General features: G+C 40.7%; 1 protein-coding gene across 1 annotated transcript; it reads right to left on the bottom strand.

Moving 5' to 3' along the window:
- Positions 1–541: 541 nt before the first annotated feature.
- Positions 542–23,606, bottom strand: LOC114080607 (ectonucleoside triphosphate diphosphohydrolase 1-like). The gene is made up of 9 exons (XM_071611050.1): positions 23,595–23,606; positions 21,742–21,859; positions 19,969–20,119; positions 17,782–17,941; positions 16,847–17,086; positions 14,941–15,201; positions 10,916–11,029; positions 3,442–3,579; positions 542–1,218 (listed from the first exon to the last, which is right to left on the bottom strand). The coding sequence occupies exons 1-9, from the start codon at positions 23,598–23,600 to the stop codon at positions 1,012–1,014; spliced, it is 1,395 nt and encodes a 464-aa protein (XP_071467151.1). The 5' UTR covers positions 23,601–23,606; the 3' UTR covers positions 542–1,011.
- Positions 23,607–27,289: the final 3,683 nt, after the last annotated feature.

Raw genomic sequence — 27,289 nt, 5'->3', positions numbered from 1 at the left:
TGTGGTTTTATTCTATTCAGGGATGGTCTTGTCTCTGCAACTTCTTGGTGATGAAATGTTAGTGAACTAATAGAGCTGATGTTTGCACAACATTGCAAATGTACTGATTGCCACTGAACTGCACTGAATTGAGTGTTCAGGTGGTGAATTTTATGTTATATGTATTTTAATATAATGAGCTCAAAACTCCAAAGATGCATTGGAGGGTGCACTTTCCCAACCCTGACTTGTAACTGTATTTTTCTTCCCAGCATGTATACACCTATTTCATAGTTTGTCATGAAATCTGAATGCCTATACATGTATCTGCTTTTTAAAAATCTCCTGTGTGAGCATTCCACTTGGTAGCATTGAACATCACCTGGGAATATGTGACAAATTCACACCCCTATGTCAAGAGGATTAAGAATTTTATTAACTGCATGGACACACAGATCCCTTTGCAAAACTCTTTGGCCTTAGCACACGTTTGCCTACTCTAGAAAATTCTCCTGCCCTAAGGGGCAAGGCTGAGAAGGACATAGGGTCTGCACTCCCCAAAGGCATTGTATGGCTTTCTTAATAAATGGGAAGCAGGGGGTAGAGAGGGATCCTCAAAGAGTAAGACTGAACCAGTTTCTGGGATTCTTCTTTTAGCCACTCCATTTCCCAGCATAGGACTCAGGACTCTCAGTTCTTCCAGACATGAGTCAATATTGTTCTTTTATAAAGCAAAAATCATGAAAAGTGGCAGGTCTCAAAGACCTTCACAAGCACACAATACAAAGGAGGACTAGGGTAGGTGGGAAAGACTCATAAAAGACAGCGTCTGTCAGGAAGTTCTTGAGGCAGAGGGTGGTGAATTATCTCCCAAGGAAATGCCTCAGCAGAAGCCAAGGAAGCTTTGTGCTAGTCAAGACACCCTGGCAGGCTCAGGAGGAGGCTGCTGGACACCACACACTGCTACATGGAGGGAGGCACTCCCTGGGCAGGTTTGTTCTGAGTCCAGGCAGAAGATTTCAGGTGCTCCTGCTATACCATTTCTTCCCAGAAATGTGCAGGCTTGTTAAGGATAAACAAGGCTGCAGTGATCTCTATGGCCAACAACAGGGAGAAGAAGAACATAAGGAACACATAAGTTGAATGGGAGAGAGGTGCGGTGAATGGCTGCTCAGCTGGGATCATGTTGGTCATGTTCAGCATGTAGCCCAATGTCCACCCGGCGTTGGTGCCCCGGATCTGCAAGAGCAAGGAAAATGTGTTGTTTATGGTCCACGGAGATACTTTACAGGTTTCTTCCAACCTCACCCAGGACACCACAGCTGTCATGTTGACAGCATCCTGTGCAATTTTCTAAATGAACTGATTTCATAGTCTATTGGGAATATGGTTGTGGGGAAAATACAAGCAAAGGATTAGAAGAGAGTTTGAAGCCTCACTGCCATAATCCCAAAGTCAGAAAGGCCTTTGGTGAGTGACTGCCCACTGCACTTTTGGAACTCTTGGCATTCTTATTCTCCTGCTTATATGAATGTGTGGAGTGGGGAAGAGGGATGAGGGGAGGTGAGAGGAAGCAGGTAAAAGGGTGAAGGAATAATGAATGTCTCTGGCCTTTTACACCTTTGTCAAGCCAAGAAACATCTGTAAATAATCAGGCCTTCTACATGATTCACTTAGGGGAAAGCTGTGGAATAATCCCAGTAAATCAACCTCACCAAGGTGGGCAGACTATGCACATGCATGGGAAGGTATCTTATTAAATGATAAAACACATGGTGATCCTCTTATAAGAATAATTTCCAGTCACCTCAGAACTTATTGGTATGTAGGGAATCTTTGAATGCTAAATGTGGAAATGTTTTTATTTCATGAGTTGTGCATGGCCACAGAAGAAGTATTAGGAGGTACAGATAGAAGGAAAGAAGAAAATTAAAACCATCCACACATCACCACTCAGAAATTGCTACACTATTTGTGGCATATCTTTCCAGTGCTCTCTGAGAATTTTTTAATTATAAAGAAGTGGAGTTAAATTTTACATATAATAATTCATTTTAACAATCCCTAGAGAACATCATCTAGGTTTATTAAGATAGTCCTACATTGTTTCCACTTCATTGTCCCTGGCATGAACTGCCTTATATATTCACTCTTACTCACCTTAGCCAGTCATTTCTAAATCCTAAAAATGGAGTAATTGAACACCATGATGTGCTCATTTTTAAGGCTCTTAGCACACATTGTCATAACAGTACATGTCCCTTCTCCCCCATACCTTTACTAATATTGGGGATTAATAATTTGTAAAATAATCACTTCCCTGTGGGGAATGGAAACCTTATCTGACTGCATGTGTCAAGAAGGCTCCAGAGGTAAAGAAGTTATCACCCAAGCTTTAGAAATACCAGATCATGCACTGGAGTTCTAAGACTATAAATACAGTGCCTCTTACGTCACTCAAAAATATGAACTAGTGTCTTCAGAGAAACAAAATAGACTGTGATAGGATGAAAGGGAGTCTGAGATATTAAAATAAGGAAAACATTTGAGTTTGAGTTAGAGGGTCCATACTCAAAAGAGTGTACTCATACTACTGTATTTGGAGCAGCTACAATTTATGTTTTGATGTTTGTTTTGCTTGAAATCACCATATTTTAAATGGGGTTAAAATGTGTTTTCCCTTAGTGGACATAGTTTTAAAGCCTTCCGTAACACTGCTCTTGATATTGTCATCAAGCATGTTTCTCTACTCCTAATTACCTGCAGGTGGCACTATGGCAAAGCACAGCAGTGAAGTTGTCTTAGGGCTCAGGCTCAGCGTGACTTCTAAGCAACAGCCCCATTCCCAACCAGTCAGTTCCTTTCCTCACAGAGCGCTCAGATTGGTAAGTGTTGAAGCAACAACCAACAAGGCCTCCATTCCTTACAAGGAACCATGATCATCCTTTCTAAGTTTGTGCAAGGGGCTTTAGGAAGAGATTTTATTTTGCAGTTACTCCATACAGTCATGGTCTCTAATAACTTTATTTTATTTTATATGTTAATTTTCATGTGGTGCTGAGGATCAAATCCAGTGCCTCAGATATGCTAGGCAAATGTTCTACCACTGAGCCAGAACCCTGGCCCCTGGGATGGATTTTGAAGTCAGCACAACACAATTACTGTGGCTACTGAAATGATTTATATTAACCTCTCATTTTTTGTTTTAAGAGAATTAGCCACTGTTCTGTGGGCAGACAGGTACAACTGAGAATGCAGGTTGCGCTCCTTGGGGAGATGGCCATAGGTGGTTGATATTCCCAGCAGGGCTTCACATAGTATGGCATCATGGGTTAGAGGTGAAATGGCAGAACAGAACATCAGGCCAAAACAAATCAGGTCAACTCCCACCATTTTCAAGACCCAAGCTTCTTTAGTAGCTACTACCCAACTTCCCCAGAACCCAACACATAGCCAATTTACCTTGCCCATAAAATGAATGTTTTCCCAGGTCTTGTTTGTGAAGTGATAACCATATGTAAAGAGGGAGAGGATGTAGATACCAGAAAAGCAGTATTCACTCAGTTCCTTCTCATCTACTTTAGGAAAGGATGTCTTTACCTAGAAATGAAGCAAAGTAAATATACTGTACAAAGGCACATATCCATGTCTTTCTTCCTTATTATTAGACCTGATGAAGCAAGGAGAAAGGCCCAGCCCATGTGAGCCTAAGGCCAAGTTCTCCCAGTAGCTTTTCAGTACTGGAAATACTACTGAAATACCTCTTTCAGTAGGTGCAAGAATGTTTAGTTTAGAGTCTCCTAAGGAGGGTTTCTATTCCTCCATAGGGTCCTGTAAAATATTAATAGATGCTGCAAAAAAATTAGTTCCTGTGATCTAGAAAGTTCAGAAAAAGTTAATTTTAGTGTATTATTCTGTCCACTAAAGCTAGAGTTTTGCAGTCATATTAGCATATTAATATCTGTACGAAATATTGAAGTAAGAAATCCATTAACCTTTGTTTAATTGGAGTGTCCTATATGCTCTTGAGCAGAGGCTTTGGCTCAGAGTCTCTGTGAGCATTTAAAGGAAACAAATGCCTAAAATCCCTCCAACTCAGCTTAGACCCTGAACTGACAGTATCAGCATCCTCTGGGATCATGTTGGTCCTCACCCTGGAACTACCAACTCAGAATCTGCATTTTAAGACAATTCTCCGGTCATTTATGTGCACAATAATGTTTGAGAAACAGAGCTCTGGATCACACTTTTAAGAGGCATTTTGCTAAAGACTACTGAAAGTGCAGCAACTTACCTCCTGAATTCTCTCCTTACTTAACCTTTCTAAAAATATCTGATTCACATAAAGTCCTCACTCATCGTGTTGAGTCCTTGTTTGTTTATCCCACTTTCTACTGAAGATATTAAGAGCTGCCTGCCACTCCCTGCCCTTATCCATCTAACTGTTGTGATGATATAGCCTGCTCTCCTCCTCCTCCTGCCTTAATTAGAGGACAATAGGCTAGGACATCTCTTGGTCAGCCCAGAGTTCTGTTTGTAGCCCCATCTCTTTGCCCTTAAGATGGGAATTCCCTCCTGGACACCATGGACAGAGAAAGAACTAACATTTTAAAGATATATCATGTACTCAGAACTGTGCCAAATATTTTATATGTGGTACCTCCCTGCCCTGCCTTTCCCTAAATTTCTTGCCCTTTTTGAAAAACATATTGTCTGTAAGCCCTTCATGATAAAAACTCCCAAGATATTAGGTGTAGAAGGATCCCCAGCACAATAAAGGTCATGTAAGAAAAGCCCATGGCCAACATCATACTTAGTGGAAAAGGACTGAAAGCATTTCGTCCTAAGATCTGGAGCAAGATAAGGATGTCCACTTTTAGCAATATTAGTCTAAGTAGTACTTGGGTAGGCAGATTTTTTTTGGATAAGACCGAAAAAACTTGGATGACAAAAGTAAAAATATACTAATAAGATTATCTCAAAGAAGCTTCTGCATAGCAAAGGAAGCAACCAGCATTAAAAAGGAAATAACAGAATGGAAGAAATTATTTAAAAATTATTCACCGGACAAGGGTTAATATCCAGAATACACAAGGAACTCAAACAGCAGAAAGACCCAAATAATCAAACTAAAAAAAATGGGCAAATGATCTGAATCCTTAAAGGAAAGTACACAAAAGGCCAACATGTATAGGAAAACAATGCTCAATTTTCTAATCAGGGAAGTGCACACCAAAATCACAATGAAATATCATTTCCCTCCAGTTTTAATGGCTATTATCAAAAAGACACAGAATAAATACTAGTGAGGAGACAGAAGAAGGGGAACTCTTATGTACTAATAGTGGGAATGTGAATTAGTATAGTCATTATGGAAAAAAGTATGGAGAGTTTTTAAAAAATTAAAAATTGAATTATTATATGATCCAGCAATATCACACTTGGGAAAATATCCACAGGAAATGAAATCATTACATCCAAGAGATATCTATAGTACTCCTTTTATGGTTTAGATATGAGGTGTCTCCCCAAAGCTCATGTAATGCAAGAAAGTTTAGATGTCAAATGATTGAGATATGAGAGTTTTAGCTTAATCAGTGCATTGGTCACTGATAGGAATTAACTGGGCGGTAACTGTAGGGAGGTGAAGAGCAGCTGGAGGAGGTGGGTCACTGGGCATGGCTTTGGAGTTTATATGCTGTTCGTGGTGAGTGGAGCTCTCTCTGCTTCTTGGTGCCATGTCCTGACCTACTTTCCTCTCCCATGCCCTTCTGCCATGATGTTCTGCTTTGCTTTAGGCCAAGCGATATTAAGTCAGATAACCCTGGACTGAACCTCTAAAGCCATGAGCCCCCAAATAAAATTTTCCTCCTCTATGTTGTTCTTGTCAGGTCTTTGGTTCAGGAGATTTGGGAACTCTCTGGAATTTGTGGCAGGAATTTTGAAAAGTTTAGAAGTGCAAGCTGGAAAAGTTTTAGTTGCAAGTGGACCTTGATGGGTGATTCTGGTGGAGTTCAGAAGACCAAAATGCAAATGGACAGCAAAGACTGAGCTCATGAGATTGCAGAGGAGAAGTAGAACTTTATTGGAAATTGGACTAGAGGTCATTCATGTTATATGTGGCAAAGATGTTGTTTCCATTTTGCCCATGTGCTGAGACTTTCCTGAGATTGAATTTAAAGGTGAAGAACTAATGACTCTGGTAGAGGAAATCTCAAAGTAGCACAGCATTCAGGCAGTATGGCATGGATACTGCTAGAGGCTGTTAGCCAAGTTTACCATGATACTCAGGAGCAGAAAGCAGAGCAGGAAGATTTGAAAACTTGCAGTTTGGCAAGAAAAATGGGAATCAAACTCTGGCTAAGGAAGGTGTGGTTATTAAAGCAATTACAGCCGCTAAAAAATGGTGACAATAGAAAAGATGGCATCAGGGCACCTCAGAAAATGGCAAGACCACACCCATCTCAGGATCAAGGATGTAAAATTTAAAATGCCTTTGAGAAGAGAGTATGAGGCCCCTGTTTGCACAGGGGCACCTAGGAAGATGTTTCACTATATTCAGCAATGCTCAGAGGTTGCTGCAGGAAGCTTGGCTACTGTTTAGATTGTGGCAGACCTGGGCATCCACCAAATGGTGCCAGTTCTGCAGGACTGCAGGAAGCTGGAGTTAGGGGTCTTGGAGGCTTCCACTGATATTTCAAAGGATAGCTTGGGAGCCTAGACAAAGCATAGCAGGTTTGGTTTCCTTATGGGCAGCCTCTGAAAGGGCAATGCCTGAAGATATGAGATGGAAGCCAAAGCTTCATTGCAGATCCCCAAGAATAAGAGATACCAGTAACCTGGGAAGTCTGCCAAGGAAAACTATAGGAATTGGGCAAAAGCCAAGAGACTTGCCTTGGACTTCAACCAGCAAGGCCAAAGGGCTAGAGGTACACAATCCCTTTGGAGAGAACATCATCATGTAATGTGCCTAATGGGGTACATGGAGCTAAAGGCTTTGTTTGCCCAGCTGGATTTTGGTCTTGCTTTGGTCCCATTCCTTCATTCAATGTGCTGATTTCTCCCTGTGGAATGGAAATTTTTACTCTGCCTTTATATATTGGATATATGTAACTTGCTTTGAATTTTTACAGGAGACAGCAGCTAAGAGTTTGCCTTCGTCTCAGAGGAGAATTTTTGGACAAAGCTGGAGCTATTAAGACTATGGGGACTCTTGGAAATGGACTAAATATTTTTCATATTGTGACGTGGTCATGAGCTTTTAGGAGCAAAATGTTGTGGTTTAGATATCATGTCCCCCAGCTATTTAAGCTCATGTTTGAGACAATGCAAAAAAGTTTAGAGGTAAAATGATTGGGTTATGACAGTTTAACCTATTCAGTGCCTTAATCCACTTGGATGGATTAATGAGGTGTTAACTCTAGGCAGATGGGATGTGGCTGAGGAAGTAGCTCACTGGGGTGTGCCCTTGGTGGATGTATTTTATCCATGGTGAACAGAACATGTTCTCTCTGCTTCCTGTTGGTTACATCCTCAGATGCTATCCCCTGACTCAGTTATGACTTGCCTTAGACCCAGAGCAGTGCAGCTGGCTGTTTTTAGACTGCAGTCTCTGAAACTGTGATCCCCAAATAAACTTTTCTTCCACTACATTGTTCTTATCAGGCCTTTTGGTCACAACAAGAAAAAACCTGACTAAAACAACTCTCATGTTTCTTGCAGGACTACTCATGATAGCCAGGATATGGAATCAGCTGATGAATGGATGAAGAAAATATGGTATATATGTATGCGTATACAAACACACACACAATGGAATATTACTCAGCTAAAAATGAATGAAATCCTATCACAGAAACATGTAAGAAACTTGAAGACATTATATAAAGTGAAATAAGCCAGGCAAAGAAAAACAAATATCACATGTTCTTACTCATTTCTGAGAATTAAAAAAAACTATCACATAGAAAAACAGAATAATAGTGGTCACTGGAGACTGGGAATTGTAGGGGTAGGGTAGACAGAGCTTAGATTAGGGACTTCAAAACAGACAGGAGCAATTAGTCTGCTGCTCCATAGCTAGTAGGGTAACTACCTTATATTAATGTATGATACATTTCAAAATCCCTAGAAAGAAAGAACATAAAGGTTTCCAACACATAGAAATCATTAATATTTGAGGAGATGGAAATGCTAGTTACCCTGATTTTATCATTATACATTGCATACATGTATCATATTATCATACTGTAACACATAAATATGTACAAATATTATGTGTCAATAAAAAATTCCTCATGCTTAGCTGGGTATTCTCATACGAGTTAAATAGGAATCTCTGGGAGTGGAACCTGGTATCAGTTAACAAAAGAAACACAGTGAGATACCACCTTACTTCTCTTGGAATGACTATTATTAAAAAAAAAAAAAAAAGGACTGAAATGTAGTTCAAGAATAGAGTGCTTGCCTGGCACTGTTGGGGACATAAACTTGTCACAGAAATTATGAACAGTATAGAGATTCCTCAAAAAAATTAAAAATAGAAGTACTATCTGGTCCAGCAATTCCACTACTAAGTGGAATTACCCAAAGAAATGAATAAGTGTATACCCAAAGAAAATGAAATCAGTATGTCAAAAGAGACATCTTCACTCCTAATGTATTATTTATAGGGAATTTTTCTCCTTTTCCTTGTTTTTCTTCCCTTTTTTGATTTATTCTTTTTAGATATACATGACAATAGAGTGTATTTTGACATATTATACATAGATGGAGTATAACTTATTCTAATTAGGATTCCATTCTCGTGGTTGTACATGATGTGGAGTTTCACTGGTTGTGTATTCATATATGAACATAGGAAAGTTATGTCCAATTAATTCTACTGTCTTTTCTATTCTCACCCCCTCCCCTCCCTTCATTACCCTTTGTCTAATCCACTGAGCTTTTATTCTTTCCCTCCCCATTTGTTGTGTTTGCACCAGCATATCAAAGAGAACATTCTGCCTTTGTTCTGGCTTATTTCACTTAAAATGATAGTCTCCAGTTCCATCCATTTACGGCAATTGCAATAATTTCATTCTTCTTTATGGCTGAGCAATATTCCGTTGTGTGTATATACCACATTTTCTTTATTGATTCATCTGTTGAAGGGCATGTCAGTTGGTTCTATAGCTTAGCTATTGTGAATTAAGCTGTATAAACATTGATGTGGCTGCATCACTGTAATATGCCGATTTTAAGGGTATATGCCAAGGAGTGAGATAACTGGGTCAAATGGTGATTTCATTCCAAGTTTTCTAAGGAATCTCTACACTGCTTTCCAGAGTGGTTGCACCAATTTGTACATTTCCCCTACATCCTCATCAACATTATTCTTACTTATATTCCTATAATTGCCATTCTGGCTGAAGTGAGATGGAATCTCAGTGTAGTTTTAATCTGCATTTCTCTAATTGCTAGATATGTTGAACATTTTTTCATATATTTGATAACTATTCATAACTTCTGTGAAGTATCTGTCCAGTTCCTTTGCCCATTTATTGATTGGGATATTCATTTTTTCTGGTGTTCAGTTTGTGAGTTATTTGTATATCCTGGAGATTAATGCTCTATCTGAGGTGCCGGTGGTAAATATTTTCTTCCATTCTTTGCTGTGAAGAAGCTTTTCAGTTTGATACTATCCCAGTTATTGACTCTTGATTGTACTTCTCTCTTTAGAAGTCTTGTTGAGGAATTCGGTTCCTAAGGTGACATGATGGTTTACTCCCAAAGTTTATTGCAGTCTTATTCACCTTAACCTTGATAGGGGCTCACTGTAAGTATCCATAGAGAGATGAGTGGATAAAGACAATGTGATAAACACATACAATAGAATACTAATTTGCCATTAAAAAAACATGAAAATCTGTCATCTGGAACACTATGGATGAACCTGGAGGAGATTATTTTGAGTTAAATAAACCAAAAACAAAAAGACAAATACTGTATGATCTCAATCATATGTTGAATATAGAAAAGTTGATCCCACTGAGTTGAGCAAGGAAGGGATTGGGGTGAGGGAATGAAGTATACCAGGAAAGATAGAGAGAGGTTATTACAGTTAGGAGGAATAAGTGCTGGTGTTCCGTTGTACAATAGGGTGACTATAGTTCAGAATAAGGTAGTGAATATTTCATAAAAGCTAGAAAGAGGATTTTGAATGTTATTCACCCCAACAACTGATAAATGTTTAAGGGGATGGATGCAATCACTATCCTGATTTGATCAACAATGTATACATGTCAAAATATCACATGGTACTGCATAAAATGTATTGTTACTATGTACCAATCAAAAAAAACTTTATTTTTTTAAGTTGTTGATGGACCTTTATTTTATTTATTTGTATGTGGTGCTGAGAATCGAACCCAATGCCTCATGCATGCTAAGCAAGCGCTGTATCACTGAGTCACAACCCCAGCCCCCCACCAAAATAAAACTTAATAATAAAAAAATTTAAAAACAAGAGAAAGACTTCTATGGGCCTTCTGCAATAGCCTTTCCTTTCCTGTGAAAAGGACAGCTGTATCTTATTCTACCTTCTTCTAAGTTTGAACAGAGATGCTAGAGCAGCCACCTGTGTCCATGAGGACATGACATGACTATAGAACTGCAGGTGCAATGCCTGAGACATAGATGAACTGCTAATCCCATGCCAGCAGCTGCTTGCTGCCAGACTTCACAGTAGGTGAGAAACACAATACCTTACATACGACATTTTATGTCAAGTTATCAAGGAATGTTGGTAAATTCATTCCTTGGCCCACCATCTGGGCTTATCTGACACATTTTCTAGATCTTGGTCAGGGCAGCACGAGGTCAGGAGCAGACTCACATCCTTCAAGCTGCAAGGGGCACAGTGCAACTGTGATGGCTACAGTCTCTAGGTACTTACCTCATTCCAAGGCTGAGAGCAGAAGTTTCCTATTCTCTTAATTGCCTCTTCCTGAGAGACCTTTTCTGATGTCAAGTTAAAAAAATCCATCACAAAATAGAAAATCGAAAATGCCTATAAGAGAAAATTGAAGTTTTAGGCTGTGTCCAACACATAGGAACACTGACTTGATCCCTGTGGGAGCTCATTTTTGGTTCAGAGAAAAGCAAAGATGCCATTTACAGGGTATTCCTGCTGCAAACAAGCCATATGCTTCAATTCCACTAAAATAATGGCAGTTTTTAAAGATGCATTATTTGTAACAAATCTGTATTCATATTTACTATTTGTCTAATTTAATAAAAATGAGTGTATGTATATGAGATCTAGTCAAGATGTTTTGTTTGTTTGTTTGATATTTCCTTCATTTCTGAAGCAGTCTACTAATGTTTTAGTAAAGTTCACATTCCACTTTTACCAGAATTCCAAAGGGGGGAAAACTCAGAAAGTTAGCACAAAATAAAATTTGTGTATAAATTAACCAAGGAGGCTGTGTTTAAAAAAATCTTAAATACTTATTGTAAAAAAAGTTACACATGGAAACTGGACTGAGAGATCAGTGCCCACATTCCCCATGTTATTCAGTGGTCAACTCTGTGTATATGTGTGTGTGTGTGTGTGTGTGTGTGTGCGCGCGCGCGCGCGCACGTCCGCGCGCACGCTCCCACGTGCACGTGCAAATACATTTCAAATGTTCTTTATTTCCAGGTCTCCATTGAATCTGTTTCCGTCCTTTCTTGTTTATATAAATTGCACCATGTGATCTCAAAAGCTATTTCCCCAATTACCTCCAAAGTAATTCCCAGAGATGTTCCATCTTGTTGGTGTTTCTGTTTTGCCTGTCACATTGGATTCAACCTAGTGACAAGGGCCACAATGTAGGCAGACACAGCACTAACAGTTTTTAATACTATATTTACAGACGAAGAATTAGATCATCAGGGACACTTGCAATGGGTCCACAAACTCTCCTCCAACAAATGCTCTGTGGTTTGAGAACACACAAGATAACTCCTTCCGGAAATAATGGAAATGCAACTGGATTTGGTGTTTCAAAAAGTTATGCTTCAAGTTCCTGGCCTTGGGAATGGGAATTTCTTCTTTTTAAATTATTTTTATCACTCCATAATAGTTATATGTAACATTAGGATTCATTGTCTCACTTTATACATGCATGGAAGATGATTTGTTCCAAATCAGTCCTCAGAACTTCAGTGAGGTCAGAGGACTGCTAGGAGAAAGAGCTAAGCTCTGTCAGCACCTCCCTGATGCTAGGGCCCACTTGACATCTGCTGTATTGGTGTTATGAGCTGACTCTGACAGGCAAGAGGTGAACACGAAAACTTCAGGATTTTTGTGATGTAGTTCATGTCAGTTTGGGAGGCAGAAATAGACTGGGGTGGGAATATTTACACTATGGAAATTGGCAAATGCTACAAATCAGCTCCCCATCCCCAGTAACCACTTGTCCAGCATATCCATTGCTCATAACCAACTGCCAGTGAAACAGGGAATATAGTTTCTAATTTTTAGAGAAAAAACAAGCAAAATATTTACAAAGAGGACCACTCCCCCACCCCAAAAAAAATATCTGAAATGGAAAAAAATTTCCAAAACATGGGTAAGTATCAGACAGTGACCCTGAGGGATGTATACAGAGAAGAAAGAGGCTATGCAGAGGGAGACAATGAGCTAATCCAAGGGGGCTACCAAATAAAGGTTTAGAAGTCAGAACAATCTCAACAAGAGACCAAGAAAACAAACATAAAAGCCGCTAGGGGGAGCTCAAGGGCCCACCACCTTTTCCAGCCATTACTTCTCCCTACCTGGATTGCAGAAATCACATTCAGAGGCAAAAAATTCCATTCCCTCAAGGAAGAAGGGTTTGCTCTATGTTGAAGGCAGGAATTAAGCCATGTTTCCCAGGAGGCAAAGCGTTCAGAGACATTAAAACGTCAACTCCTTAAAGAGGGTATGTTCCTTTTCCTTTACATTTACTTCCTAGCAGTGACTAGAGTTAAACAGGCCCTTGGCTGTCTCCAGCTGCCCTCACCACTTGCCTTCCTCTTGTGGTACCCTCCTTCCTCCTCCAGAAGTTTGATTCAAGGCAAGGGAGGACCCTGGCCCAAGAAATCCCATGGTGGGCAACCAATGCCAGCTCAGTTACAGAATATTCAAACGAGGTTCTAATTTGTTCTGAACTGGGGGTTGGAGCCAACTAATAACCAAAGCTATTGCTCTGCCAGTGGTTTTCTAGTGATGTGCTTTCCTCAGGATTCTTGAGGAGAGGGAAGCTGTAGTTGGGCCATGATTAAAGTAAGCCTGGATCCATGGCACTACCTCCTGCTGCTTTCCCAGAGACCAAAGGAATGAGGAGCTCAAAAGTTTCCCCAAAAGCCAAGACTTAAGTCAGGTCTGAGTACCATCAGTCCTGTGCTGTCTCCAGGGAGCTCTTTCTGTGACACTTGCTGGAATCCTCAAGGGGAAGTGAACCCCCCATTCTCACATGTTGATCTGTTTTGTGAAAGGGAGAAAGAGTAGTCAAGACAGATAAAAGCCCTTGTTTCTTTGGATGCTGCCTCAAATGAATATAAACAATGTTTGCTCCATAACTGGCACTTAATAAATGGTAGTGAATTTTGCAATATACTCCTAAACTGTTAATGCAGTAACACTTGATCTCCAGAAACATGACATGTAATTTGAATAATGAGTAAGTAGATCAGGGGCATCTCCTCTGCTTCTGCTCACTTTCTTCATCTTCTTCTGGAACAATTAGGAAAAGAAGGATTTTGGAATTAAATAATTTCCCACTCTTCAAAATGTAATCAAAATGATAGTATTGTCAATTCTTCTTTGGGATATCCTGAGTTTCTACTTATTAAATGTCTATTTAGGGGAAAAACCTCAGCTGAGTCAATGTGTGATAGTAGGAGCAAATGTGACTCCATTTTGTTTTATGACTTCATCCTGTAAAACAACCATGCCAAGTAGAAGAGTCATGACTGGAGCAAGATGTTCTTTTCCTTTTGCTATAGAAACCTTTAAGAACACGGAATTACCTAATGGGGTATTGTTTCTGTAACTAGGGTAATGGGGCTCTGTTTTTGTAACTGGGGTGACTGGGCTAACTGTGATTGGTTAGGCTTCCCTCTGCTTGACTGCACTGTCCGGCTTCTGTAACCTGGCTTGCTTGCATTGGCTAGACCCCCCCCCCCCCACCCCCGCGAACATCTCTTTTGCAGTTTTCAGGCTTGTAAGGAGTGCCCTTGCAATTGTTCGGGGCTGATCAGGGGAACAGATTTATGTTCTGGTCAGCCGCCACCGGTGTGCTTCAATAAAGGCTTGATTCGATTATACATGAGTGGTCTGGAAGTCAGTTTATGAAACCCTGGGACGAAGCTTTAACTATAACAAATGTCCCACAGACATTGGGGAGCCACTTGTAGCAGACTCTAATGGGTTCCAGCCCCTACTTCTTTCTTGGTTATACAATAATGTTTTTATCCAGATAGAGATAGTGATATCCTTAGGAGAGACTCCCCAGGAAATGAACCATAATTAGTGTAAACCAACCATATTATTGAAAATTTCTCCTTTATCACAAAAAATTTTAGTATATGCATTTCACGAAGTTCTTGTCAACGTGATCTGAAAAGATATCTGTAGGTACTCGCACATAATGGCAGAGGGACATATACAAGAGGAACCTCTTAACGTCAATCCTGCGTTGGCGTTGATGTGGTGATGTGATGCTTGGAGCACTAGTTGCCATCTTAGCACTACAAGAAGGTCAAGAAAATGATGAAGACACTGATCCCATGTCCCTACATTGTTGAGCCAAAAAACTAACCTTGATTTATTTCAGGACATTATGATGTGAGATTAAAAGAAATCCTATTATTTAAGCTCTCTATAGACACATATTCTATAACCTTCAACCCAAATCATTCTAACCAATATAACTTATCATTTCACAAACTTACCCCAAAACTTCCTTGGAATGGTGGCAAGAAAACCCCATTGAAGGCACACTGGGAATAAGGGCAGTAACTGGTGTTGAAGAGTTCAAGAATGCTTTGCTGGCATTGTTTATAGTTTCCAGTACCATGGATTTGAAACTCATTAAACGGCAGAATCTTTTTAAATCTCCTGGTGCAAGGGGTCTCGTAAAGCGCTTTTACTGTCACTACTTCCTCATACCCAGGATGAAAGCATGGGTCCTTGAGGACTCCATCACTCAACACCTGAATGGAAAAAAAATCACTTGAAGGAATCTTGTGAATGTTGGGGTACAAAAGCCACAATCCTACTTCATTAATTGTGTAGGCATAGTACAAAATGGCAGCACATAGAATTGGTATTATTATGCCCCTCCCTGACTTTTTCATGCTTGGAAATCAGTTTAAAAAACAGTTTCTACAACAGACACCAGAAGTGGTACCACATATTAATGTTCTGAGCTATTTACAGGATGTTGATATAGTTAAAGCTGGACCCAGAAGTACGATTAGTTGGGAATGTCCCTGAGTTCCTAGGGCTAAATCACATAAAACAGGAGCAAGGAAAATTCTCAAGACTCTCAAAAACGGGAGGCTGAGGCTCCTCACCTCCCCAAGCAGAGAATCAGAAACTCCAAGAGGTGGAACATGTGTTAGGTCTTTTAAACCAATAGAATCCAGTGATTTTTAACCCTTAACCCTACAGAGAAGAAATGAGGTGGCTATGGATAAGAAATTTAGTGGAATTCTGAGGATCAGTGGGCCATTCACAGTGGCATCTGCTCCACGATGATCTTCTTACTAATAGTGGTTTTGAGAATCAGAGATGGGGAGACGAGAGAACTAGTTGTCCTTCCAGCAGAGACAGAGACCAGCTGGATATGACAACCTTGCTGTGTTTATTTGTCAGGATGTGCCTGATACTCTCATGATGTGGAGTGTTGTCGGGAGCTGCCCTGGATGCAGACACCTTTAAGTTCTGATGCACCAGGTTCTACCAATTGTTGCTTTTAGTCTGGCACAGTAGTGCCAGGTCCCAGTAACTTGGGCATTAGCCCAGCTCAGATAACAAGGCATGGCTCCAGGTGTGGGTGTCACCCTGATGGGTTGAGATACACTCACCTATTCCTTTGTAATCCTACCCCTTTGCCCTTTTGGGGATAAAATACTCCATGGAACAGCCTCCCCCAATAAAACCCAGATTCAAGGCATGCTCTCCCTCTTTTTCTTGCCTGACTTGCCTCCTTTGTAAGCTGGGTCAGAGGACCCATTGCAGAACCCAAAGAAAAAGGTATTTCTCTATCTCTGTGTTGACTATTTCATGCCAGCCCAATTCACCTGGAGTGACCCTGACGGTTTAGTTGTATGTTGTAACAGAGTGTTTAACTTTTCTTGTGTTAAAAAATGCAAAAAGCATACAGGAATAAGATTTAAAGTGTTGATTAATAAATTCCGTGTTTTTCCTGAAGTGTTTTTCTCTCTTCCTCTCCAGGTCATTCCAAACAACCCTGTTTTCTGTACTTTGTAGAAAAGGGAAATAAAAAATGGCATAGAAGACCATTTGCTTATAAATTGCAACAACCTACCCCTGAATGATACTCTAGCATGCAGTTTTCATTACCAATCCTTCAGGGGTGAGAAATTAATTGCTAAGGGAAAAAAATGTGTGGTTTCCTTGGAGATAGTGCAGTAAACAAACACAGGAGGGGATGTCTGGATGGAAGAATTCATAGGGGTCCACCAGGTATAGCTTGGTATCTTGCCTGAAAGGGTTTGGAAAGTACAATAACCAGCTTCAGACCAATTACAGAATTAGAAAGAGAAAATAACAGGATGTGAGGGCTGGAGGACCAGATGTGGAAAGGGCAGGTCTGAATTCAGTAACACTTACCTGAATGTCCTTGGCCAGTTTCTGCCAGAGTGCTTGATCCTTCCCATAGCACAAGAAGCTATGTGTGTATACATAGTAGTCCTTGCCATAGAGGCGAAATTGCAGAGAGTTTTCTGGGGACTCCATAGTGTGGTTTTTAGGCACAAAAGTAATTTGTGTAGAGTCTGACCCAAGATTCAAAACTCCAAAATTTTTCTCGTGTTTGATTCCTTCAAAGAACTGATTGTACCATTTTGATTTCTGAAAAAGAGGACAGTCACCAGCACTAAAGGTCTCTGGACAGTCAGCTTTTCACCATGTTTCTTAGAGTCAGGGATTCCTAAAGCAGAGAAGCAGGGGCAGAAAGGTAAGGCATAGAGCACTGAGGTTCCTGAGTCTGCATTAGATCAACAGCAAAAGGAGAGGGGCTTTGACATAGTACACACTGCTGTGACACAGAAGCATTGTAACAAGTGCTACAAAAAAGGGGTCTAGGACCAGGCATACTCAAGTTCATCTCCCACCTTAGTCAGTAATTACCGTGTGACCTTCAGCACAATAATTACCCTCATTAGGCATCACCACCCACCTCTAAAATGGCAGAGTCCTCTTAAATTTCTTGGTGCAAGGAGTCTTGTAAAGACCTCAGACTGTCGTTTGAGGATGAATTCTCTCAGCACAAGTAAGTGCTAGCACAGCACACAGCAATCAGCCTAGGCAAGTACTAACTGCTCTTACTTTTAATGATAGACTTTCTTTTCCTCTGTCTCCCAGAGATGAAGACTTCCCTAAGGAAGTTCTTGACAGGCAGCTATTCCTCCAGTAATTCTTACAAACATGGGAATAAATTCATGGCACTTTTTCATCCATCACTCACTCTGGATGAAATATTGCCTGAGAGAACAAGGTCATGGACCCCTAGGGAGCCATTTCCATGGGTGGTGTGAGGTGATCACCTGAACGAAATGGCCAAGCAGATAGTTGATAGTAATCCAGTTATAGGCACCTTCCTCTTGGCCAGTGATGATCTTGGCACCATGGAAGTTAAACGGGTAGTTGTTGAGGCTCCTTATCACTGCAGCCATGACCTTGCCAGCCATTCGATCACTTGCCATCCTACACCAAAGAAGAGGTGGCGTTACCATCTTGGTCTTAATAATTACACCTACTTATTCCAGCTATGTTTTCCACATAATGCTGCAAAGAAACAAACCAAATATGCTGGAATAAATGGAGACATGGGGATCCCCACACATGGCTCACAGAGGAACCCTCCTTTGGGATGAGGCTGAGCTAATCTTTTTGTCCCCTTAATTCAAATCTCTCCAATCCTTGAGTAGGTTAGTCTTCCTAAAATAATATTTTTGCTCTTTTGCTTCCTGGATCAAAAAATCAAATGTTCTAGAAAGATTGTGGTGGTGGTAGTTGGGTATTTTGTCCATGCCTAGAGCTGATGTTTGTGATATTAGCAACTATGGTGACTCTTAGTTGATTACACAAGTTAGTCTGTGCTTGAGGTTTTCAATTTGGACTGTGGTAGAAAGCAGGTGGCAAGTCACCTGGGACATAGTCGACTTCTACTGCTTCCAGACTGGGAAATACCTTCCTCATACTATCACTAGTTCTTGGGTCCATTTGAGACCTTGAGACCTAAGAAAGGAGTTTTCCGGAGTTGTCATAATGAAGATGAGATGCACCAGTTTCTAAGACCTAGGCTAAGCAACACTGAGAGCCTCCCGTTGAGAGGATGTACCTTCCAACTCTAACCTCTCATCTGAATGCCTCCCATACCCACTACCTGCGCCTCCTTTACCCTTGCTTCCCTCCACTGCAATCTATCTTCTCTACCAGCGTCACCAATTGTGTAACTTTTTTAAGTGAGTTTCCACTGTCTTCAAGATAAACTCTAAATTTCACATGGTCTACAAGGCCTTCTCAGAATCCCATTCACAACTCTGGCTCTGTCCCTTACCAGGCAGACTTGGGACCTTGGGTGTTACTCAACATTTGTGAGCCACAGCTTCCTTATCTGGTTAGTAACAGTTAATCATATCCTCTACTTCATACTGTTGTTTTGGTGATTAAATCAAACAATGTGTGTCACGAATTTAGTGCACTTCTAAGAATACAGCAAGTGCTCAATAAATATTAGCTTCTACTATTATTATTTTACAACATGCACCCTGTCTCCTGTCTTTGCAGAGCTACTAACGGACCTGTGAATATGCCCTATTGCCCCACCACTGCACATCCTAGAACAAACTCCACACCAACTGCATCAAGTTAGCAACTTTGTCCTGCCTCTTCATTGCTGTATCACAGCTCTTAGAATGTGCCTGACACACAATAGGTGTTGAATAACAGTGGGTTACTGAACATGTGCTATCACTTGGTCTATAACACCCTTCCCTCACCCGACAAGTCCTCTTTTGTGACTCAGCTCATATATCTCCTCCTTGCACAAGTCTTTCTGAGGGCCTTTCATCCTGAGCAGGACAAATGCTCCCACAGGAGCTCTGATCATTCCTCTGTAAAAGAAGTGATCACACTGGGTGGAACTATTTCCTTGGGGCTGAGTCACCTTCATCTATATTCTGGACAAAGTAGGCACTCATGAGCGATGAATGAACAAGTAAACAAATAATGCAACTAGGTGACCAAGTGTTGACCAATAAAGATGTGCTTGTTATAAGTGTCTTGGGACATCTGTGGGTCTCCTCTAGTCTTCCTACATCCAGATATTGATTGACTAATTCTGTGTCTCCAAATCTCAGAGCACACAGGCTCAGTCTTTCTCTCTGTGTGTCTCTTCCCGCTTGAGTTTACTATGGGCAAATGGGCAAGGCTTTTTTTGAGAAGTGGTCTCTTTAATTTTCCCCAGGATGACCTCATACATCCTCTCTCAGCATCCTTAGTAGCTTGGATTTCAGGCACATACTACATGGCTGATGCAAAGCTTCTTTACATACTCAAAATCTTAATATATATATACTATGCTTTGGGGAGTTTTACTCACTTATTGAAATTTTCTTTCTTAGGTGTGGGCTTTAGGATGCGTAGCATTTGGAGTGTGGAAGTGTGGTTATCTCTTATAATTTCAGGGGCTCTGGTGCTGCCTCTCTGAACTCCACATCCTACTATACCTGAGCAACTGCATGCCTGCGCTGGCTCCCATGTAAACAGGTGTCTCTTGGTGCTTGGACATTGGAATCATTTTCCTGGCCTTCTCCATGCATTGTGTCAGCCTTATAGTTATATCATTTGGTCTTCTATAATATGCTGCGATTCCAGCACCTAGGGAAGGATATGAAAGATGACAACCTTTTTTTAAAAAGGTATAGGACACACCTTGACAATATCAGAGCAAATTATGTTGCTGCTGAGAAAATACAAGAAAAAAAATCAATTTCCTGATGTGATATATATTAAGTTGCTGTACTTAGAGACTAATTCACCACATCTAGCATTGTTATGATTTAATTTTCAAATCTGGCAGTGAGTCCATCTGGTGTTTGATAGTTTTGCCACTGGATGGCACAATTTCATGTAATTGAATAACATTGTCTCAGATTTTGACATGGATTTTAGAGTGCTTCTTTATTTGATATTTCTGTATTTTTATGCCACAATGTTATAATTAGCAACCTTAGTTCCAAGAATAAATAAAAATGACATTTATAGCAAAAATTAAAATAAGCACAAGATATACTTGCTTCTAATGGAAAGGTAGAAGCTGCTATTGCATGCAGTCATGGGCAGTGCCAAATATTTCTGAGTGGTTTTTTTTTTTTCTTTCATTAGCAAAAACAGGAATAGAATCCCGTCTCTTTAGTGACTTTCCCACCCCAAAACTTCAATAAGTTAAGCAGATAATTCACACAGGTTTTTAAACAGCCCATTTATTTAACAATAATGAGAAAATCAGCTCTAAGTTACCAGCTATTTGGATTCGGAAAACCAGAACTTAGTGCCCCCCATCTCTCTCTCTCTCTCTCTCTCTCTCTCTCTCTCTCTCTCTCTCTCCCCCCCCCCCTTCTCTCTCCCCTTTGGAGAGGGGAAATTACTGCATTTATTAAGCCAAATACTCATGCACTCATGGGATGACCCTTAGAACACAGACATCTATTAGATTAAAAAAAAAAAGTTTGTAAGAATGGAAGGCAATGAATTCAAAGCCAGCAAAATGAGAAATCTGGACATTAACAAATGCAAAGTATGGGCTAGGGCTGTAGCTCAGTAGAAGAGCACTTGCCTCTCACGTGTGAGACACTAGGTTCTATCCTCAACACCACATAAAAATACATAAATAAAGATATTACGTCCATCTACAACAACAAAAAAAATATTTAAAACATCCTAGGACATCCAGCCACTGACTATTATGATTTCCTCTCCTGGAAACATCTCCCATGGGAGATGAACAGCTCCATTGCTTACTAGTTCAAGGTAACATTAAACAAGTGGTATGTGGTCTCTCTCAATCTTGGTGCCCTAATTTTTTAAAAATGGGAAATAATACCTACCTCAATGGGAGACTATAGGATGAAATGAAAGTACACTTTTAGTTCTTGGTCAGTGCAAGACATACAGAAGTGTTCTGTTGGTGGGAACTGCTATTACTCGATTATTTCTATCGTGTGTGTGTGTTGCTGGGTCCTTGTGCATTCTAAACATGGCACTCTATCACTGAGCTACACCATCAACCCCTCAATTATTTATAGATTTGCTTATTCTTCAAGGGCTTGATCATTAAGGATTTTGATATTTTTATAATCACAAAAAGTAACAGTAGCAGCTCCATGGTGTTCTTCATCCAGTGTCCTGTATTTGGTTCTCCTTTTCCTCTTCTGCTCTGCTTGCATAGACTCTCGTGTTCCCACATTCCACCGTCTTCCCTTCCCTTTTCTTCACCTTACCGGACACTTTGCATTCTTCTATCTGTTGCACTATCCCTGTGTCGTTCTCCTTTTCAGATGCCCAGCTAAAGATGTACAAACTTGTGTGAGAAGAGCCTGCATCCAGCACAATTCCATACTGAAGGCAAAACAAGACAAAAACTTATCAGAATCACATCATTCTTCTCCATATTCAGCTTGCAACAGGAATGAGACAAGGATAGGGTTTTCAAAACCACAAGGAGAAAGCATTTTGACTTGAGAGGAACACTGGGTCAGGTTGGAGGGCTAGAGTTACCTGGATCACTAGAGTTACCGAGACACCTGTTATGGTTTGGATGTGAGGTGTCTCCCAAAAGCACATGTGTGAGACAAACACAAGAAGGTTCGGAGGAGAAATGATTGGGTTATAAGAGTATTAACCCAATCAGTGAATTAATCCCCTCTGGGGGATTAACTGAGTGGTAACTGAAGTGGTAGGGTGTGGCTAGAGGAGGTGGGAATCAGGGCCAGGCTTCACCAAGGGTAGAACCTGAGTGGAAATATTAGTTAGAAACTTCCTAGGTCATTCTAAGGTGCAGCCAGAATTCAAATCCACATGCTGAAGTTCCTGAGACACTATGGAATGAACAGAAAGCAAAGTTCTGTAGTAGTTGCCAGACTCGTCTACACACTGAAACCACCTGAAGAGCTGCCTGTGCCCCCCGCACCAGATACTGTGATCTAATCGGTCTGGTATTTGGCCTGGGCTAGGGATTCTTTATGAGATCCTTTGTGATTCTATTGTGCAGGAAAGTTTGGGAATCACTGTTAATACATTGAAGGCTTCACTCCAATAATCAGTACATTCTTCTAATTTTAATTCAGTGAATACAGAATTTGTTTCAAAGAGAGGCATAGAAAATACTAAATATACTTGCTTTTTAATTATGTCATTAACTATAAAATTGGACTCAATACATTTTAAAAGATTCATGCTTAAACTTCATGAAGTAGGAGAATAAAGGAAGAAAGACTATGGGGGGAGGAGGAAAAAAGACAACTTAAAGAAAAAACTAGATGGTCAAAGGAGAGAGGGAGAAGAACAAAACCACACACTGCATTTCAGGAGTGCATTAAATGTGCCAGGCAGATGTTGTATGAAGCACAATAGTTCTGTAAAATAGGTGCTATTTTTATTTCCTCTATAGAGGTGAGAAGCTAGAGTAAAAAATGTTAAGTAATTTACAAAGCCAATTGGTGATAGAGCTTGCATTTGAATCAAAGTCAGACTCAAGACTGTATGCTTATGGCCTTATACATGGAAGGATAAGCAAGGGATGGAGAATACTTTTCAAACTGGTACTCCCTTTTAAGTAAACTTAACTATAAAGATGACACAAATCTTAGATGTGTATCTCTGAAATTCTGCACATGTGCACATCTGAATAACCATCACCAAATAGAAGTCCAGCTGCAGAGGAATCTGTCCAGCTTCAAGATACAGAATATCAGGGTACAGAACATTTTCTAGTCGCCCAGTAGGATTCCTGATACCCTTTTCTCAGTCATTTTTGCCTCAAGGGTAACCACTTTCTTGATTTCCATCACCATTGATGAGTTCTGCCTGTTTTTGAGCTGCAATCAGCAGGACTCACATAGTGTGCTCCTCCTTTCTGTGTAACTTTACTCTAGCCTGCATCTGTAAGGTACATTCAAACTGTGTGTATCAGTACTTCTTCCTTTTCCATTGTTGCAGAATATTTCATTATATGTACATACAATACATTTATCCATTTGACTGTTGATGGATGTTGGGGTTGTTTCTCATTGGGGGATGTTGGCAGTATAGCTGCCAGGGACATTCTAGCACATTGCATTTTGTGGAAATAAGCTCTCATATTCTTTGGTATCTACCCAGGAGTAGACTGCCAAATGCCCATTTTTATCAGTTTGTACTCATTTTGGTTATATCCCTGAGCTGAATCAGGAGCAAAAAATGTCATGGAGATTAATGACATCTGCCATGGGCTTGGGTTGATAATATGGTGGCACATGCACTTTCTATGATCCCTATCCTAGAGAGAAACATGGAGGGAAGTATATGGGGAAGCAAAAGGAAGAGAACCAAAGGAGGCACTTCTGAAATGTGAGCCAACCCTTGTCACACTCTGCTTCTTATTTCACTGAGGACCTCAAAATGTGGTCTGCCATTTGAAAGCATTTAATTTAGCTCTCACCCCACCCTGCCACTGCCATCCTCACATTGTCTTATCAAGTAGTAAGACTTAAAAACCTCCAGGGAGAAACTAGGACAAGAATGAGACCTCCCCGGACCAATAGGAATAGCTAAAGTAGGGCCTCTTGAGTGACCAACTTCAATGCACTTCACTACAGACCAGGAAGCAGTACAGGACCCTTGAGCCTGTCAATCTTCACAGTGTTCCCTGCCTTCTCGTGCACCACAGGGAGCCCCTCTAGGCACTAGCATTTTGCCCTCAGACAGAAAATGAATTATAGACATACTTGGTTTGGGCAAGACAAGCAAGCAGGCTGGACAGACTGCCCTGCAGCTAAGCTTATTGTCAAAGGAATCCCAGAAATGGCTTTAACAGGCTTTGGGGGAGAAAGGGACACTGATTGACTCAGGTACAGGGCCTCTGGAACCTTGGGAAACTTCCCAGGGTGCAGAAGGAGGCTCCAGGGGTTACACAGTAGAAAATTCTGTTGTTTCCTATCTGGGTTCCTGAATTCTTCCTGTCAAAAATTTTTCCAACCACAGGGGCACATGATAAAAGGTATTGAAGCAGCAACAGCAAGCCACTTTTATCTGGAATCTGGATAGACACGAGAGCCAAGTTCTACTAGAGCCAAGGGGGCCAGCCTTGCTTCTCTTAGCCCACTTCTCTAAGGTCCTACATAGTGAGGTGGTTGAGAAATGAAAGCATTTACTATATTTTGTTTGCAAACATTTGAGAAGGGGGCAGAGTGTATTTTTACTCAGGAGTTGAGGTCATTTCACCTTGTGTTTACAGCACACAGGAATGTTAACCTGTTCAGCTGCACCAAACTTCTCTTTTCTTCCTTCTGGAATCTTTTGCAGAATTAAAAAAAAAAAAAACATACAAACAACAAAAAAACTGGCATTTTTCTTGAGATAGCTAAAGCTTGCTTTTCTAGGAGCTCTGTTTGAGCATTTGGGTAATATGCTTTTCGTAGCTACAGGGTTCACTTGTAGACCAGGTAGCCACCACTTTTGTTTTCTTTCCAACACCACAATATTTTTTCCAGGGCATGTTCCAGAAAGCACGAGGCCTCCAAGCATCTCAGCATATAAAGCTTCCCAAAAGCTTAGGGAATGTCCCTGCTCTCTCCCGCTCCTACCTCACAAGCCTATTCTCTAGTGAATGTCTCAGAGAAGCCTAGCAGTGAAGGAACCCAGTGTTCCTCTGTGGCTCACACTTAAAACATTTCTAAAATCCCCTGTGAGCATGTCCTTCATATCAAAGAAAAAAATCAAAGATTCAAGTGGTGACATTCCCTTATTATTCTTTCAATATTATTTTCTATCTTAAGAGTATTAAAAGTTAATCACCTAGAAAATGAACAAGAAAAAATGACATTTATCATTCCATCTACATATTCTTATTATTCCTAAATAATAATGTATTAATTTTTCCTTCTAGTCTTTTTTCAATGCATATTTTAATACAGTTGTAACCTTACTGTACATATAACCTTATCCTAAGCTAATTTTGATCATGCACATGATTTTAGTGAGCATAACTGATCTTCATGAGCAATGTCTCATGAATAGAAGTGATGGTCTGGGAAGCAAAACCGTAGAAATGACCTTTCCTGATAGATAGACACATCAACACCCTTGTAGCCTTGTGAAGACATGTAAATGTGGACAGCAACAGATCCTGAGCACACTGAGACTGGAGGTCACATGGAGGTAGGGCAGATACTCCTTGCGATGGAAATTCTACTTGCACAAATATCATGGTTCCAGGCTTCTGTGTAATCTCCTCGTTTAATACCCACTGTTGTACTGGCTTGCTTATAGCTGTCTATGGGCCACACAATCTCTACTCCAGTGCCATTTTGCAGAAAGCCCCTCACCTGAGATCCCCACCTTCTCTGATATCCTATGATTAGGATCTACCATTCTTATTGGAATACTTCTCTTTTTCTTCTAAAGACAGGACTAAACACCTTTGTAATTATGTATCTATGTGGCTATTTGATTAATGTCTATTTTCCCATTGGATATGAACCGATACGAGGGCAGGTCTACTGTACGTTCCATGATACAGCCATCATCCCGAGGCTACGTTCCATGGAGGTAGCTGTTGGGGGCCTCCATGAACAAGAGCTAAGTATACCTCTTAAAGCCTTGAGTAAGAAGGTACTGAAATGGCATCGCATCCTCTGTGATGCTTGTGGACTTACCTCTGCTGGGCAAGAGAGGTGAAGCTCTGGGATTAAGCGTCACCCAATGGGACTGGGCTGAATTTAGCAACATATATTTTATCAATCACCTTAATAATGTGGGACTTCCAATTCTCTAATTTCTTTTTCTCTACTCCTAATTATAGTCTTCAGAATTGCAAAATAAATTCTCTTTTTGCTTTTCTGAAGACAAAAAATTCCACACGTTATAAGTTTAACATCACTCGCTTTGTTCTATCTAATTCTTTACTTTTCACAAACCAATCCATAATATTCTGAAAAATTAAGCATGCTTGACTACTGAAGAGAAAGCCAAACCCACTAATTCTTAAAATTCACCCTGGAGTGTCCCTGTCCCTGTTCATGCATCACCTGCCACAACATGCGACTAAATCAGTCAGGGTCAATCCAGGTGAATTAGGCTGGTGCTACATAATCCCACGGACACAGAAAGTAGCTTTTTCTTGGGGCTCAGTGATGGCTCTTCTGCCCCAGCCCCCACAAGGGAAGCAAGAGAGGCAGGCAAAAGAGAGAGAGAACACCTGAGACCATCCTATTTATTGAAGGGAAGACATTTGAGAAAGTTCAACCCAAATAAGGCAAAGGATTGGGTTTCAGGGGGTGTAGCGCAGTTCCATCCAGTGACGCCCAATCTGAGAGCTGCACCTCTCTTGTCCAGCAGAGGTAAGTCCACATGAATCGCAGCAGGTGCAATGCCAGCTCAGTACCTCTTTACTCAAGGCTTAAAGAAGTGTGCTTAGCTCTTGTTCATGGAGGCCCCCAACAGGTGGCAACTTTTAAGGAAGGCATGTGATTTCACATTGGCCAGTCTGTGTGCCAAAATGTGGGATGTTCATGCTAATGTGACAGTACGCCAACTCCCAGTGTGCAGTGGGGAGCAGGCAATTAAGGAGTAGATCCCCAGGCCCTGAGAAGGCACTAGGGGTGACAGTGGGTGACCAGGATCTCTAGAGGGTCCTGAAGCAAGGGTCTGCTTCCCACACTGATGCTCCCTGCTGCAAGGCAGGTCCTGTGCCCTTCACATCCAAGAAGGGAGCAGTTTTATCTATTCAAGATGTTCACTTTATCCACTGAGTCAATAAATTTTGGGAAGCCACCCCCCAATTCAGATGTT

The sequence above is a fragment of the Marmota flaviventris genome, chromosome 4, assembly GCF_047511675.1.
Source record: "Marmota flaviventris isolate mMarFla1 chromosome 4, mMarFla1.hap1, whole genome shotgun sequence".
In the NCBI taxonomy this organism is placed as follows: domain Eukaryota; kingdom Metazoa; phylum Chordata; class Mammalia; order Rodentia; family Sciuridae; genus Marmota; species Marmota flaviventris.
This window is presented reverse-complemented; position numbering and strand designations above follow the sequence as displayed.